This window comes from Amphiura filiformis, chromosome 3, assembly GCF_039555335.1.
Source record: "Amphiura filiformis chromosome 3, Afil_fr2py, whole genome shotgun sequence".
In the NCBI taxonomy this organism is placed as follows: domain Eukaryota; kingdom Metazoa; phylum Echinodermata; class Ophiuroidea; order Amphilepidida; family Amphiuridae; genus Amphiura; species Amphiura filiformis.
In genome coordinates, this window is record NC_092630.1 from 44,753,535 (window position 1) to 44,769,310 (window position 15,776).

Sequence of the window (15,776 nt, forward strand, 5' to 3'; positions counted from 1 at the left end):
AGAGAAAGTTTAAACAGAACAAATCAAGGGAAAACTTCAGAGGATGCTACAAATTAACAGACAAACACATTTATTTACCAGCGTTTACAAAAATTCCTGTTTTCTCAAAATACTGGAATGCATAATTCACTAAAGACTTTTTAGTTATTTTTCTTGCTTTGATTTACTTCACAAAAATCAATTTGGTTTTCTTCCTAATTTTTCCTCTGAAATGGCTAAACTTCAGGTATATGACAGCATTGTCTCAGATCTTGATAAGAAAAAACACTCTCTGGGGATATTTCTTGATATCTCAAAGGCTTTCGGTACCATAAACCATGATATTCTCCTCTCCAAGCTCACTCATTATGGTAGTCATGGTATTATCTTACAAATGGATTGCAATTTGTTTCATATAATTATCACAAATCAACTCTTTTTTAAAGGCTCAATCATTTAGCCTTTACTGTTCATTTTATATATTAATGATTTGGTTATGCCGGGAAATACTCCGATTTCAATTTATTTGCCGATGATACTAATATTTTGTTCTCGCATAATAATTTGAAGCATCTTAATGATAATGTTAATTTTGGCCTTGCTGATATTTACTTGTGGTTCAAGGCTAATAAATTATCTCTGAATGTTAATAAAAGTAATTAAATTCAAATTTATCATTTCAGATCCACCAAGCGAAGTCCAGTTTTCACCACTTGCTAAGTTAAAGGAAAATGCCGCAACACTAAATCTGAAATTTCGAGACAAAATCCCAGGAGATGGGAACTGTTTTTTAGAAGTGTAGAAGACCAGATGCAGGTTCGACATGGATGTTGAAAATGACCACAAAACCCTCAGGAAGAAACTAGCAAAATACATGCATGACAATCCAACACTTAAGGTAATTTTATGGCAAATTACATTTTATAACCTCAAAGCTCATAGTTACGTAAACCTGTGTGCATGTTTGTTTATATGATATTCCATTTTAAAAATGTGCCATTATTTTCAAATTCTGCTTTAAACTGACACCTCAAGTTATAAAGTGAAGGTATTGCGGACACGAGTATGAAAGCCATTATCACAGCATGGAACCAATAGGTTAATAAAAATAACATTCAGATCAATGTCAAAGTTTAATACAAAATGGAACTTGAATTATTTGACGTTTCAGCCCTCTAGGATCTAGAACTCAAGAACTACAGGAACATAGAAACATTTAAACATTACAAACTAGTGCACAAGATCAAATTAATGATGCTTAATCGTTATTCTTAGCAAATGAGGGAATATCCGTTTAGTACAGCCAAACTTGGTGAAGAGGGCTTTGAGAGAGCTCATATCGACATAAAGGTACAGGCCTCAAGAGTCTCTCAAGTTAAAAGAGCAAATTAGAACTTTGGCAAAAGCAGTGGAAAAGATGGCAAAAACATTAACATCAGAGGAGTTGGTAACACAATGTAAGGCACATCTCAATAAAGAGTTTTTCTACATCTCTATATTACCAATTGCCAAAAGAGTACATTTTTTGAAGAAAATTTTTGTCCTTCAAAGTAAATGGTCAGGCTAAAACAGATAGAGTTTAATCCAGGTTTCAGCCAAGACATTTTAAATGCATTAAGAAAAATATGTGTCCAAAATATGCAAGAAGGAAAAGGTTTGCTTTCTATAACTTGATGAGGTAAGAAGGGTTAAATTATAATCGAAAGCAAGACAAGATACGATAAGATAAGACTTTTGGTTCCTTGGGCTCAACAAAAAGAATTTCCTATCAGAGTCTCGTTTTCATGATGCCGGGTCTCTTCAAAAACTGGAAACAGCCGTAGAGATTTCACATCAAGTGGGAGTTTCTTAACACTGGTTAAAGAATGTTTGGAGAAATTACATGAAATTGATCTAGTAGTCAAAGTTTGCCTTCGTGACCAAGGCACAAACAACAGAACAGCCATTTTATAAACTACCATAAAATACTTACTTACTTTACTTTACTTTTGTCCTCCGCTTGTTCCTCTCAGAGTTGCGGGGAAATGATGGGACGTCTGTCTTGGGCTGCATGGGTTGCATCTGTCAGGTTGGTATTGTGCCTTGTCAGGATTTCCTTGACCCCCTCAATCCATCTTCTTCTTGGTCTTCCTACAGGCTTGGTACCGGACAGTTTGCTGTTGTAGGTCCGCAGGGCTGGTTGATTTGTGGGCATGAGCATAAGATGACCAAACCATTTGATGCGATGGCTTTCAATCTGGTCTAGCATAGGCTTGGTGCCAACCATGTCTCTGATGACTTCATTTCTAATTTTGTCCCGTCGTGTCTTGTTTACAGCTTTTCGTAGGCATTTCATTTCACAGGTGGTGATCTTCCGTTCAGTCTTTTTTGTTCATAGCCCATGTTTGTGCCTGGTAGCAGAGAGTCGGAGTATAGATTGCGTTGATGATTGTTCTTTTGGCATCCATTGGCACTGCTGGGTGGGAAAGTATAGGCCCAAGCATGAAGGTGATGTTGTTTGCTTTCTGGCATCTGGTTTCAATTTCTCGGTCTATCTTCCCGTCTTCAGTAAAGATGCTGCCCAGGTACTTAAACTCCTTTGATTGCTGGAGGGTTGTGTTGTCAATCTTGATGTCCAAGGTCTTTTGGGATCGGCTGATCAGCATGGTTTCTGTCTTTGGGATGCTTATGCTCATGCCATACTTCTGGCAGGTTGCGTGCAGTCTGTTGGTGTGGTTTTGTAAGCTAAGGCTGTCTTGGTGGATGAGACATTGATCATCTGCAAACAGTAGTTCATTGAGAGCTTCTTCATCTAGATTTGCTTCTTGGGTGATCCTGTCCATAAAAATGAGGAACAGGAGAGGCGAGAGGACACATCCTTGTCGGACACCTGACTTCACAGGAAACCACTTGGTGAGTCATGTCCTTGTCCTGACAGTACAGAGGCTGTCCCTGTAGATGGCTCTCACACTGTCCAGCAGTTGCCCTTTTACACCGTAGTCTTCTAGCACAGTCCAGAGTAGATCTCTGTTTACTCGATCAAACGCCTTTTCTTGGTCTATGAATATAGTGTACAGATCTTGGTTGTACTCAATACTCCTTTCACACAGCTGTCTCAGAGCAAATATGGCATCAGTGCACCCTCTGTTCTTCCTGAACCCAAACTGCGCTTCGCTCAGCTGATGTTCAACAACTGGTCGTATTCGTTTCTCTAAGATCTTTGCATAAATCTTCCCAGTATGGCTGAGCAGAGTACTGCAGAGCATAAAATACTGGAATGCATAATTCACAAAAGACTTTTTAGTTATTTTTCTTGCTTTGATTTACTTCATTAAAATCAATTTGGTTTTCTTCCTAATTTTTCCTCTGATATGGCTCAACTTCAGGTATATGACAATATTGTCTCAGATCTTGATAAGAAAAATCACCCTCTGGGGATATTTCTGGATCTCTCAAAGGCTTTTCGGTACCATAAACCATGATATTCTCCTCTCCAAGCTCACCCGTTATGGTATTAGTAGTGTAGCCTATGAATGGTTCAGAAGTTATCTTACAAATGGATTGCAATTTGTTTTGTATAATTATCACAAATCAACTCTTTTTTAAAGGCTCAATCATTTAGCCTTTACTGTTCATTTTATATATTAATGATTTGGTTATACAGTGCTTTACAATATTATTCTTCCATTGCCACAGATAATAGTACCGGTAGTCCAAAATGCATATTGTCTTTTTTTTTCTTTCAAATTTATCATTTCAGATCCACCAAGGAAAGTCCAGTTTTCACCACTTGCTAAGTTAAAGGAAAATGCAAACACTAAATCTGAAATTTGAGACAAAATCCCAGGAGATGGGAACTGTTTTTTTTAGAAGTGTAGAAGACCGGATGCGCAGGTTCGACATGGATGTTGAAAATGACCACAAAACCCTCAGGAAGAAACTAGCAAAATACATGCATGACAATCCAACACTTAAGGTAATTTTATGGCAAATTACATTTTATAACCTCAAAGCTCATAGTTACGTAAACCTGTGTGCATGTTTGTTAATATGATATTCCATTTTAAACAAATGTGCCATTATTTTCGAATTCTGCTTTAAACTGACACCAAGTTATAAAGTGAAGCTATTGCGGAGATGGAAATTTTTCATTGCCCAGAAATCGGGAAGATATGGACAAGTACGAAAGGTCAGGTCTATTTTACTGGAGCCTCCCAACAAACTATGGAGGGGTTGCATCTCCAAATGCAAATGGACTTAACAGTGAATTCTTGTCAAGTTTGTTAAGAATCAATTTGAACTTATTCATTTGTAGGGGCCTGACGGTATGATCAATCTTGCAGCGACGTGTGTGGATTGGAAGGATTATTGCGAAGATTTGAAAAAGGCGGAGTATGCGCAGATAATATGTGTGCGGTCAGTATGGCCTACATGTAGAATGTAGACATACTGATCGTTAACAGCTCACCATTGTCTGAAAATAATATCTTCACATACTTGAGTCCCCAAAAGAGACCACAAGACATGTACAAGTGCTCCAGGTTTCAGCCAAGACATTTTAAATGCATTAGGAAAAATATGTGTCCAAAATATGCAAGAAGGAAAAGGTTTGCTTTCTATAACTCGATGAGGTAAGTCTGAAAGAAGGGTTAAGTTATAATCGAAAGCAAGACAAGATACGATAAGATAAGACTTTTGGTTCCTTGGGATCAACGAAAAGGATTTCCTATCAGAGTCTCATTTTCATGATGCCGGGTCTCTTCAAAAACTTGAAACAGCCATAGAGATTTCACATCAAGTGGGAATTTCTTAACACTGGTTAAAGAATGCTTGGAGAAATTACATGAAATTGATCTAGTAGTCAAAGTTTGCCTTTGTCACATACTTGAGTCCCCAAAAGAGACCACAAGACATGTACAAGTGCTCCAGGTTTCAGCCAAGACATTTTAAATGCATTAGGAAAAATATGTGTCCAAAATATGCAAGAAGGAAAAGGTTTGCTTTCTATAACTCGATGAGGTAAGTCTGAAAGAAGGGTTAAGTTATAATCGAAAGCAAGACAAGATACAATAAGATAAGACTTTTGGTTCCTTGGGATCAACGAAAAGGATTTCCTATCAGAGTCTCGTTTTCATGATGCCGGGTCTCTTCAAAAACTGGAAACAGCCGTAGAGATTTCACATCAAGTGGGAGTTTCTTAACACTGGTTAAAGAATGTTTGGAGAAATTACATGAAATTGATCTAGTAGTCAAAGTTTGCCTTCGTGACCAAGGCACAAACAACAGAACAGCCATTTTATAAACTACCATAAAATACTTACTTACTTTACTTTACTTTTGTCCTCCGCTTGTTCCTCTCAGAGTTGCGGGGAAATGATGGGACGTCTGTCTTGGGCTGCATGGGTTGCATCTGTCAGGTTGGTATTGTGCCTTGTCAGGATTTCCTTGACCCCCTCAATCCATCTTCTTCTTGGTCTTCCTACAGGCTTGGTACCGGACAGTTTGCTGTTGTAGGTCCGCAGGGCTGGTTGATTTGTGGGCATGCGCATAAGATGACCAAACCATTTGATGCGATGGCTTTCAATCTGGTCTAGCATAGGCTTGGTGCCAACCATGTCTCTGATGACTTCATTTCTAATTTTGTCCCGTCGTGTCTTGTTTACAGCTTTTCGGTAGGCATTTCATTTCACAGGTGGTGATCTTCCGTTCAGTCTTTTTGTTCATAGCCCATGTTTGTGCCTGGTAGCAGAGAGTCGGAGTATAGATTGCGTTGATGATTGTTCTTTTGGCATCCATTGGCACTGCTGGGTGGGAAAGTATAGGCCCAAGCATGAAGGTGATGTTGTTTGCTTTCTGGCATCTGGTTTCAATTTCTCGGTCTATCGTCCGTCTTCAGTAAAGATGCTGCCCAGGTACTTAAACTCCTTTGATTGCTGGAGGGTTGTGTTGTCAATCTTGATGTCCAAGGTCTTTTGGGATCGGCTGATCAGCATGGTTTCTGTCTTTGGGATGCTTATGCTCATGCCATACTTCTGGCAGGTTGCGTGCAGTCTGTTGGTGTGGTTTTGTAAGCTAAGGCTGTCTTGGTGGATGAGACATTGATCATCTGCAAACAGTAGTTCATTGAGAGCTTCTTCATCTAGATTTGCTTCTTGGGTGATCCTGTCCATAAAATGAGGAACAGGAGAGGCGAGAGGACACATCCTTGTCGGACACCTGACTTCACAGGAAACCACTTGGTGAGTCCTGTCCTTGTCCTGACAGTACAGAGGCTGTCCCTGTAGATGGCTCTCACACTGTCCAGCAGTTGCCCTTTACACCGTAGTCTTCTAGCACAGTCCAGAGTAGATCTCTGTTTACTCGATCAAACGCCTTTTCTTGGTCTATGAATATAGTGTACAGATCTTGGTTGTACTCAATACTCCTTTCACACAGCTGTCTCAGAGCAAATATGGCATCAGTGCACCCTCTGTTCTTCCTGAACCCAAACTGCGCTTCGCTCAGCTGATGTTCAACAACTGGTCGTATTCGTTTCTCTAAGATCTTTGCATAAATCTTCCCAGTATGGCTGAGCCTAGTACTGCAGAGCATAAAATACTGGAATGCATAATTCACAAAAGACTTTTAGTTATTTTTCTTGCTTTGATTTACTTCATTAAAATCAATTTGGTTTTCTTCCTAATTTTTCCTCTGATATGGCTCAACTTCAGGTATATGACAATATTGTCTCAGATCTTGATAAGAAAAAACACCCTCTGGGGATATTTCTGGATCTCTCAAAGGCTTTCGGTACCATAAACCATGATATTCTCCTCTCCAAGCTCACCCGTTATGGTATTCGTAGTGTAGCCTATGAATGGTTCAGAAGTTATCTTACAAATGGATTGCAATTTGTTTTGTATAATTATCACAAATCAACTCTTTTTTAAAGGCTCAATCATTTAGCCTTTACTGTTCATTTTATATATTAATGATTTGGTTATACAGTGCTTTACAATATTATTCTTCCATTGCCACAGATAATAGTACCGGTAGTCCAAAATGCATATTGTCTTTTTTTTTCTTTCAAATTTATCATTTCAGATCCACCAAGGAAAGTCCAGTTTTCACCACTTGCTAAGTTAAAGGAAAATGCCGCAACACTAAATCTGAAATTTCGAGACAAAATCCCAGGAGATGGGAACTGTTTTTTTAGAAGTGTAGAAGACCAGATGCGCAGGTTCGACATGGATGTTGAAAATGACCACAAAACCCTCAGGAAGAAACTAGCAAAATACATGCATGACAATCCAACACTTAAGGTAATTTTATGGCAAATTACATTTTATAACCTCAAAGCTCATAGTTACGTAAACCTGTGTGCATGTTTGTTAATATGATATTCCATTTTAAACAAATGTGCCATTATTTTCGAATTCTGCTTTAAACTGACACCAAGTTATAAAGTGAAGCTATTGCGAGATGGAAATTTTTCATTGCCCAGAAATCGGGAAGATATGGACAAGTACGAAAGGTCAGGTCTATTTTACTGGAGCCTCCCAACAAACTATGGAGGGGTTGCATCTCCAAATGCAAATGGACTTAACAGTGAATTCTTGTCAAGTTTGTTAAGAATCAATTTGAACTTATTCATTTGTAGGGGCCTGACGGTATGATCAATCTTGCAGCGACGTGTGTGGATTGGAAGGATTATTGCCGAAGATTTGAAAAAGACGGAGTATGCGCAGATAATATGTGTGCGGTCAGTATGGCCTACATGTAGAATGTAGACATACTGATCGTTAACAGCTCACCATTGTCTGAAAATAATATCTTCACATACTTGAGTCCCCAAAAGAGACCACAAGACATGTACAAGTGCTCCAGGTTTCAGCCAAGACATTTTAAATGCATTAGGAAAAATATGTGTCCAAAATATGCAAGAAGGAAAAGGTTTGCTTTCTATAACTCGATGAGGTAAGTCTGAAAGAAGGGTTAAGTTATAATCGAAAGCAAGACAAGATACGATAAGATAAGACTTTTGGTTCCTTGGGATCAACGAAAAGGATTTCCTATCAGAGTCTCATTTTCATGATGCCGGGTCTCTTCAAAAACTTGAAACAGCCATAGAGATTTCACATCAAGTGGGAATTTCTTAACACTGGTTAAAGAATGCTTGGAGAAATTACATGAAATTGATCTAGTAGTCAAAGTTTGCCTTTGTCACATACTTGAGTCCCCAAAAGAGACCACAAGACATGTACAAGTGCTCCAGGTTTCAGCCAAGACATTTTAAATGCATTAGGAAAAATATGTGTCCAAAATATGCAAGAAGGAAAAGGTTTGCTTTCTATAACTCGATGAGGTAAGTCTGAAAGGAGGGTTAAGTTATAATCGAAAGCAAGACAAGATACAATAAGATAAGACTTTTGGTTCCTTGGGATCAACGAAAAGGATTTCCTATCAGAGTCTCGTTTTCATGATGCCGGGTCTCTTCAAAAACTTGAAACAGCCATAGAGATTTCACATCAAGTGGGAATTTCTTAACACTGGTTAAAGAATGTTTGGAGAAATTACATGAAATTGATCTAGTAGTCAAAGTTTGCCTTTGTGACCATGGCACAAACAACAGAACAGCCATTTTATAAACTACCGTGAAATGATGACTTGCATGAAAAAGTATATTTTATGTATGACCTACCATCTGCAAAAAAAATATAAGAAATAATTTGAAAAATCATGACATCAAAATGGGATCACAGACCATAAAATGGAAACAGAGAGAAAGTTCAAACAGAATAAATCAAGGGAAAACTTCAGAGGATGCTACAAATTAACCGACAAACACATTTATTTACCAGCGTTTACAAAAATTCCTGTTTTCTCCAAAATACTGGAATGCATAATTCACTAAAGATTTGTTAGTTATTTTTCTTGCTTTGATTTACTTCACAAAAATCAATTTGGTTTTCTTCCTAATTTTTCCTCTGAAATGGCTATACTTCAGGTATATGACAATATTGTCTCAGATCTTGATAAGAAAAAACACTCTCTGGGGATATTTCTTGGTCTCTCAAAGGCTTTCGATACCATAAGCCATGATATTTTCCTCCCCAAGCTTGCCCATTTAGTATTCGTGGTGTAGCCTATGAATGGTTCAGAAGTTATCTTACAATTTGTTTTGTATAATTATCACAAATCAACTCTTTTAAAAGCTCAATCATTTAGCCTTTACTGTTCATTTTATATATTAATGATTTGGTTATACTGGGAAATACTCTGATTTCATTTTATTTGCCGATGATACTAATATTTTGTTCTCGCATAATAATTTGAAGCATCTTAATGATAATGTTAATTTTGGCCTTGTTGATATTTACTTGTGGATCAAGGCTAATAAATTATCTCTGAATGTTAATAAAAGTAATTAAATATGATTTTTGAAAACAGATTTAAATCCAATGTGTCAAGAGGCGGATTTTAACAATGTCTTCAACCACTCTCCTCTGGGAAGAGCTTAGCACTAGATTTGCTTTTCCATATCTACTGACATCACCACTAAATCAGGATCCCAACAGTTTAGACAATGTTTACATGCAACCTCGATGTCAAAATACATTGAGGGAACTCCCATTGCCCACGTGTGTTTTGTTGACAGTTGCCAGTTTGTCAATTTTCTATTCTTTTCATATGTGACAGAAAATCCCCAACTCTGGGTATATTTCACGAGAGCCGAGTTGGGAATCTTGTTCACTCAACCGGTACGAAGCAGGCTGTCGGTGATTTGCAGACAGCTGTTATTTACCACGGAAAATAAAAAACCGAGTACCAAACTCACGCATGCGCATATCGCTTCGGCGCTGATTCTAAAAATAACCCGGGAAAAGTCGCCATTTTAAATTGTAATATTTTGAGTCGGCCGTGTTTTTAATAGCAATAATTTCATTTTATTGCGATCGGAGTATAATTTAATAATAAGGAATTCAAGCATTCTGTAGCGGACTTATTTCTTCACTATGATGTGAGTTCTGTTTGAATTATGTAGGCCTACGAGGCCGGTTTGAGAGTCGAAACTGTTGCTCATTGGATTGCTTTTCGAACATCGTTTTCGTGTGTACAGTGCATGCAGTATCATAGTATGTAAATATACGCTCGTACTACCCATATCGCATTCGCGTTCGCTGTTTTTGAATCATAAGCTTCCTTATAGAACACAAACATGGGGGTTAATAATCGAAGTACGTGTAAGACATGTTGCATCTGCGGAATTCTGTGTCAAAGAAGAAAGCGAGAAAAGAAATTTTATCAACATGGCGGCCATCCAAAACATACGAGAAGGACTTTGAATTATGCTTTGGAGCTGCAGCAGAAAACAGAACTGGGGATTTATGCCCATCGTGCAAAAGTAAAGTAACGCGATACCGTGGAGACCGCGAAAAGACCTACGCAGATGCTTTAGATAGCAACGTATCATCCAACAAAAGGTTGACGGGCAGCAGCAGCAAAACACTCTCACTTTCCATTGATTCACCGACAACTGCAAGTAAGCTTACTACAAGTACAAGATCCTTTGGTGATATAACCAATACAATTCATCATCATGAACTTGGGCGTATTGAACATGATTATGCACAGCCACATTTACCGACAAGTACACCATCAAACCAGGATTTTGTAAATACAACTTCTCTGACACAGTCGCCATCTTCTTCGGTACCATCAATGACAATGCCTGCATCACCAACAAGTCCAAAGAAAAGGCTTCGAGATGAAAGTCCACCACCTAGTCGGTCCACTCGACCAAAAAATATGCCTTCAACTTCACCGTCTACAAGCAACCAACATAAGCACATGAGTTATTTGCCAGTGTTGTTTTTGGGATGTAAGTTACCTGGTATGGTAGTGGATAACATTTTTTCATTTTTGGATGACCATGATATTGTGTTGCTAACTCTGAATTTCATATTACCTGATATGCAAAATAATATGGCAAATATGGAAAGGCAAAGGAGGAAGGATCTGTCCGAGTTGAATAATGTATCCGATGGTGAACTGTCTAGATCACAAAAACAGCTACTCGGAAAGCTCATCAAAAATAGAGAAAAGAATGTAGACCGTGATGGGTGCATCGTGATTCCGCAGGTTGGCGCAGGCAAAGGAAAACGCTTCTTAAAAATACCGAAAGTGCAATGTGGAAGTGGAAGTGCCGGAAAAGAACAAAAATAAACGATCTCAAATAATTGAAAAAGTAGAAAAATCGTATCAACACCTTCAATCAATACCGCAACAACAAAGACTCAATTCACCCCAGCGAGTTAACACAATCGCCAGAGACCGAGAAGGGTATGCCTTGGCAGCTGAAGAAGCTGGCTTGAAGGTTGTGGGCAAATTCAACAAAGACACTGTACTTGCTCTTCGAGGTGTTATGACACTGCGCATGTGGCGGGTATTGAAGCGGGTGTTCAAATCAGAAGTGGGGTGGGATGTGTTCGGCAGTGTGGACAAGATGCAAAAAGAACTAAAGACTATTGAATACCAATACGAGTGTGGTACTGTGACTTCGTCAACTGGTGACCTTGTTCACTACGTAAGAGTTGCAGATATTTCCGAAGTTGTGACGCAAATTGTTGGTGAATTGTATCGCAAATGAGCTAATTTACTTGGACAATCTACAAGCCAACAAATTATGGCTTCATGTTGCTGCAGATAAGGGGGGGAAAACAACTAAACTAATACTTCAAGTTATCAACCAGAAGGACCGTCATAGTATTGACTTTGCCAAGCTTATAGGGTACTTCGAGGGGAAAGATAATCGGGCCAACTTGGAAGCCGTATTTGGCCCAGTACTTACAGCCTTACAGGAGTGTGTCGACAACATTGCCGAGTTAAACTTGCAGCGGCCTTTACCAGACCAACCAACAGAAGCATGTTGCAAGGATTATGTCAGTAAATGTGATGGTGAGTAAAATTTTACATTTTATGATGCATTCTATTATCTCATGAAGGCCAAATATTATGAAAAAAGGTTTGTCTCAGAGAACACCGTATAAAGTTTTTACACTCAAATTGTTGTGCCACAAATCTATTGCATGAAGTTTTTTAAGAAAGCTCAAATCGTATAGCAATTTATAATTTGAGACAAACTTTTTTTGCCTGATTGTAACTGTACTTATCATGTTGAAATTAAGGCAGTGACTCAAGCCCGGATATTTGGGTACCCGCCCGTTTTTTCCCTACCCGGATACAAATTCCATTTACGGATTACCCAAATTAATTTTTTTTTATTCGGTTTTTTTTCCGGCTATGTAGTGTCCCAGGCCCTAGAGTTAAATGCTAGGATCATTCATTGTTAACTTATTCAAAAATAATTTTAAAAAAAATTGTTCATGTCATACTCTTTTAATGATTTCAAAATGCATTGGAATTTGTATCCATTTTAAAATCATTAATAGAGTAGGACTTGAGTTCAAATTTATTCAGAACACATAGGCCTACAATTTTTTTTTTGAATAAGTCAACCATGAATGATCCTAGGGTTTAGCTCTAGGTCCAGGGACACTATAAAGCCCCGATTTTTTGTGGATTTTTTAAACGTTTGATACGGGTACCCGTTACCTGCCTGAAATTTACCTCGGTACCCGAATACGCATTACCAAATAGGTCACAGCCTTAGTTGAAATGTAACTGCGCTGATTTTTTTTGTCAATGAAACCTTGTTCTTGTTACCAATGGTACAATTCAAATAATACAAAGGTGTGCATTTTATTTTCCTGAATACAGACACCATAAAGTGGAAGCCTCTTCAACCATTCAACCAAGCCAATGCAACTCGAAGCGAAGACTGCAACTACTGTACGAAGAAGTGCTGTTCATCAATTGAAGACAGAAGATCCATGGCAAATTCATCCCCTATGGACTGTAGCCCTCTGCATAGACCTAGTGCCCCTGCAGGTTGGTTGGTTTGTTTTGTTGAATTTTGATTACTTGTAAGCAAAAAATAGGTTTCAATTGACTCGCGATAATTACTGAATTCCTATATGTGTTTAATAAATCTCTGGCATCCGCATGATATACGATTGTAAACTACAACCGAAAAAAAAGCTAAAGAAAAACAACAAAAGTATGATGTTTAGGTTTTTACTAAGCAGCTGTTACTAAGCTTGAAGCTCCTGCAAAATATGCACACATATTTTACACAGTGCTTGGTAAGTACATGTATTGTATTTGTATGTGAAAAAAGAGCACATATATTTTGTAATAAAAGATTGCGTTTTTTTTTTCACAGATGTGATGATTCCAAGCCAGCTACAGCCTGCACATACATGTAGTAGTACATGTACTGCCCATTCACCAGACTCCAACTCTCCTGTATTGCTTGTAGACCACACAAGTCCAGTCTCTCCCAAACCCCAGTCAACCCCTTCACCAAATTGGAATTTAACGCCATGTAAGTAAAATCAGTGTTTATTGTTGAAATTGTTTTTAATATAGTGTGCATGTGTAGTTTTTTTTTCTTTGTCATTGATTGTTTTCATCTAGTCAATTTGCCATCAATTAATTGAGCACTGTGAGAAAAAAATTCTCCCACCTGCCACCCAACAATGATGTAAAATTGGATCGATTGAGTCCATATTTATTGGTCAAGCTAGCTCCAAGTTTTAAAATATTGGACGAGTCAAGTCCAATATTTTAAAATTCATACCGAGACCAATAAATATTGGGCATAAAAAATCCAATTTTATCATTATTATGTTTTGGATCATTATTCACACACTTGGATTCATCAAAACATCAACAAAAAAATGCTGGCTTTGGCGGTGAAAAAAGGAAGCTCTGCTTGCACATGTATATAGGCCTATTAACAAAAATACAATGTATGCATTTCCCAATCCCACGTATCTTGAAATCTGCCTGCAGCGCTTCTTGTTTTAATTAATTAATACTAACAAGCATTAAACACTGTTTTAAATATACATGTAATTTCTTGATTATGCTTAACAGGTCACACTGAAAGAGTTTTGATGCCAAATCTGCCAATGCCTCAATCCAGTCCACCAAGCCTGACAAATGATGAAAACCAGTCATCTTTGAAAACTAATCATCCATCTTCAAAGCCATCAGAAGTCCAGTCCAAACCACCTACATGTAAGCTGATTTCTGAACTGACATTTTTTAATACAATTCAAATAACCTTACATGGACTGTTTTAAATTGCTTTTAAATTTGCAATCTTAAGCTTCCATGCTGTGTACTATAAACAAAAGGAATATTTTCTCACATTGCTTGAAACGCAAAAAGCGCGAAAATAAATGCAGCGCAAAAATTTCCACATTTACAATATTTATAGGCTTTACTAAGTAGCTGTTTGATGAATGAAACCGCAAAATTGAACAGAAAAATTAAATGCCGCTGAAATATCCTGCTACACAGTACCATTAATTGCATGTAATATTTCTTGCCTTCAGGTCTGGAAACCCCACAGCGACACCATTCCAACTCATGTAGACTCCAGCCTCGCAACCTTCTGTCCCAGTTGAACTCCACCAAGGAACCACCATCACCTCAAAAAAGTGGTAAGTTTTGTTTTGATGAACCATACTTCAAAGCTTGATTATTTGTGTTTGATTGCAATCAACCAGTGATATGCATGGTCGGACAGGAGGATCTTGGATACTTTAGTTTGTTTTGACATCAACACTGCATTATTATACATCGGCCTACATGCACCGTTTAAGCCGCTGCTTTTGCCAATTGGCACACAATATTTGGTGTGTAAATTGTGTGCAGTCAGGATTGATATTGTTAAAATTTAATAAGTTTAAAAAGAGTTGCTTCATTTCACCTTCCCTTTTATTCATAATTGTTTCACAATCAAGAAGAGATTGCTTGAGCACTGTGCATGCACTAACAGCCATACAAATATTTTCATGTGTGTGCACTACACATGTATGTGAAGCGGTGTGGCTGTTTGTACATGTACCCAGCTCTCAAGCCTATACAGCTGCACATGCACAAACAGCTGTATGTGGCATATGGAATGTATCTAGTCACACAAAAATTATGTAAAAGTGGAAATAAATACCGAAATTTATTTATTTTCTTTTCTTTTGGCACAATTTTATTTCACACTTTTTTCTCTTTCAATAATGAAGTTTAAAAGCACATAGCGCAAAAATAAATAAGGGTAGTGAAAATTCCCACTTAGTTTACATGTATGACATACATGTACTTTATCAAACATTGCAACACTTTTTCTTTTTTTTTTTTCAGATTGCAACCTGTTCTACACTGCCTGCTGTCTGACCACGGGAGGTGATTGGGAAGGGCTAGCCAAATTTGTTGGGCTCTCTGGACCTAATGGAAAGTTTTTCTGCAACCATTGTTTGGCGACGCTTGATCAGGTACCCAAGGGAATGCCACACGCTGCCCACATTTTGCCTAAGTATAACCAGTATGCTCAGGAGTGTGAATATACGTTATGGACGTTTGACGGTGCAAAGAGAAGAGCACAGAGTATGAGGCTGCTCTTGAAGCTGCAGAAACAGGAAGTAGAACAAAATCCTCAGTAAAAGCAATGAACTTTGAAAACTGTGTAAATTCCCCATTGCTTACCGGTGGCAACGTAATAGATACAGTGAGCACAACACCACTGCACATCAGTTTAGGCTTAGGTTTGCATATCCTTAACATAATTGAAGGCGAGGCGATAAAGTTAGATAAAGAAATTAAAGATAGCGAAGGACATTATGATGCATTTAATGTAGTGTATGAACGCAAGAAAGAAATCCTTGTTGGCTGCCAGGAACAGAAACTCAAAATTGAGGAAGTTGAGGAAGAGA

General features: G+C 38.0%; 1 protein-coding gene across 1 annotated transcript; it reads left to right on the forward strand.

Annotated features, from left to right (window-relative positions):
- Window positions 1–10,188: 10,188 nt before the first annotated feature.
- Window positions 10,189–15,506, forward strand: LOC140147276 (uncharacterized). The gene is made up of 7 exons (XM_072169055.1): window positions 10,189–11,079; window positions 11,589–11,895; window positions 12,718–12,888; window positions 13,223–13,384; window positions 13,939–14,082; window positions 14,403–14,510; window positions 15,208–15,506. The coding sequence occupies exons 1-7, from the start codon at window positions 10,189–10,191 to the stop codon at window positions 15,504–15,506; spliced, it is 2,082 nt and encodes a 693-aa protein (XP_072025156.1).
- Window positions 15,507–15,776: the final 270 nt, after the last annotated feature.

Bases quoted from the DNA above. Each gene is read 5' to 3' on its own strand.
- LOC140147276 (XM_072169055.1), top strand. From the start codon at position 10,189: ATGTTGCATCTGCGGAATTCTGTGTCAAAGAAGAAAGCGAGAAAAGAA. The intron at 11,896-12,717 runs GTGAGTAAAATT...TCCTGAATACAG, and splicing joins TTATGTCAGTAAATGTGATG to ACACCATAAAGTGGAAGCCT. The intron at 14,511-15,207 runs GTAAGTTTTGTT...TTTTTTTTTCAG, and splicing joins ACCATCACCTCAAAAAAGTG to ATTGCAACCTGTTCTACACT.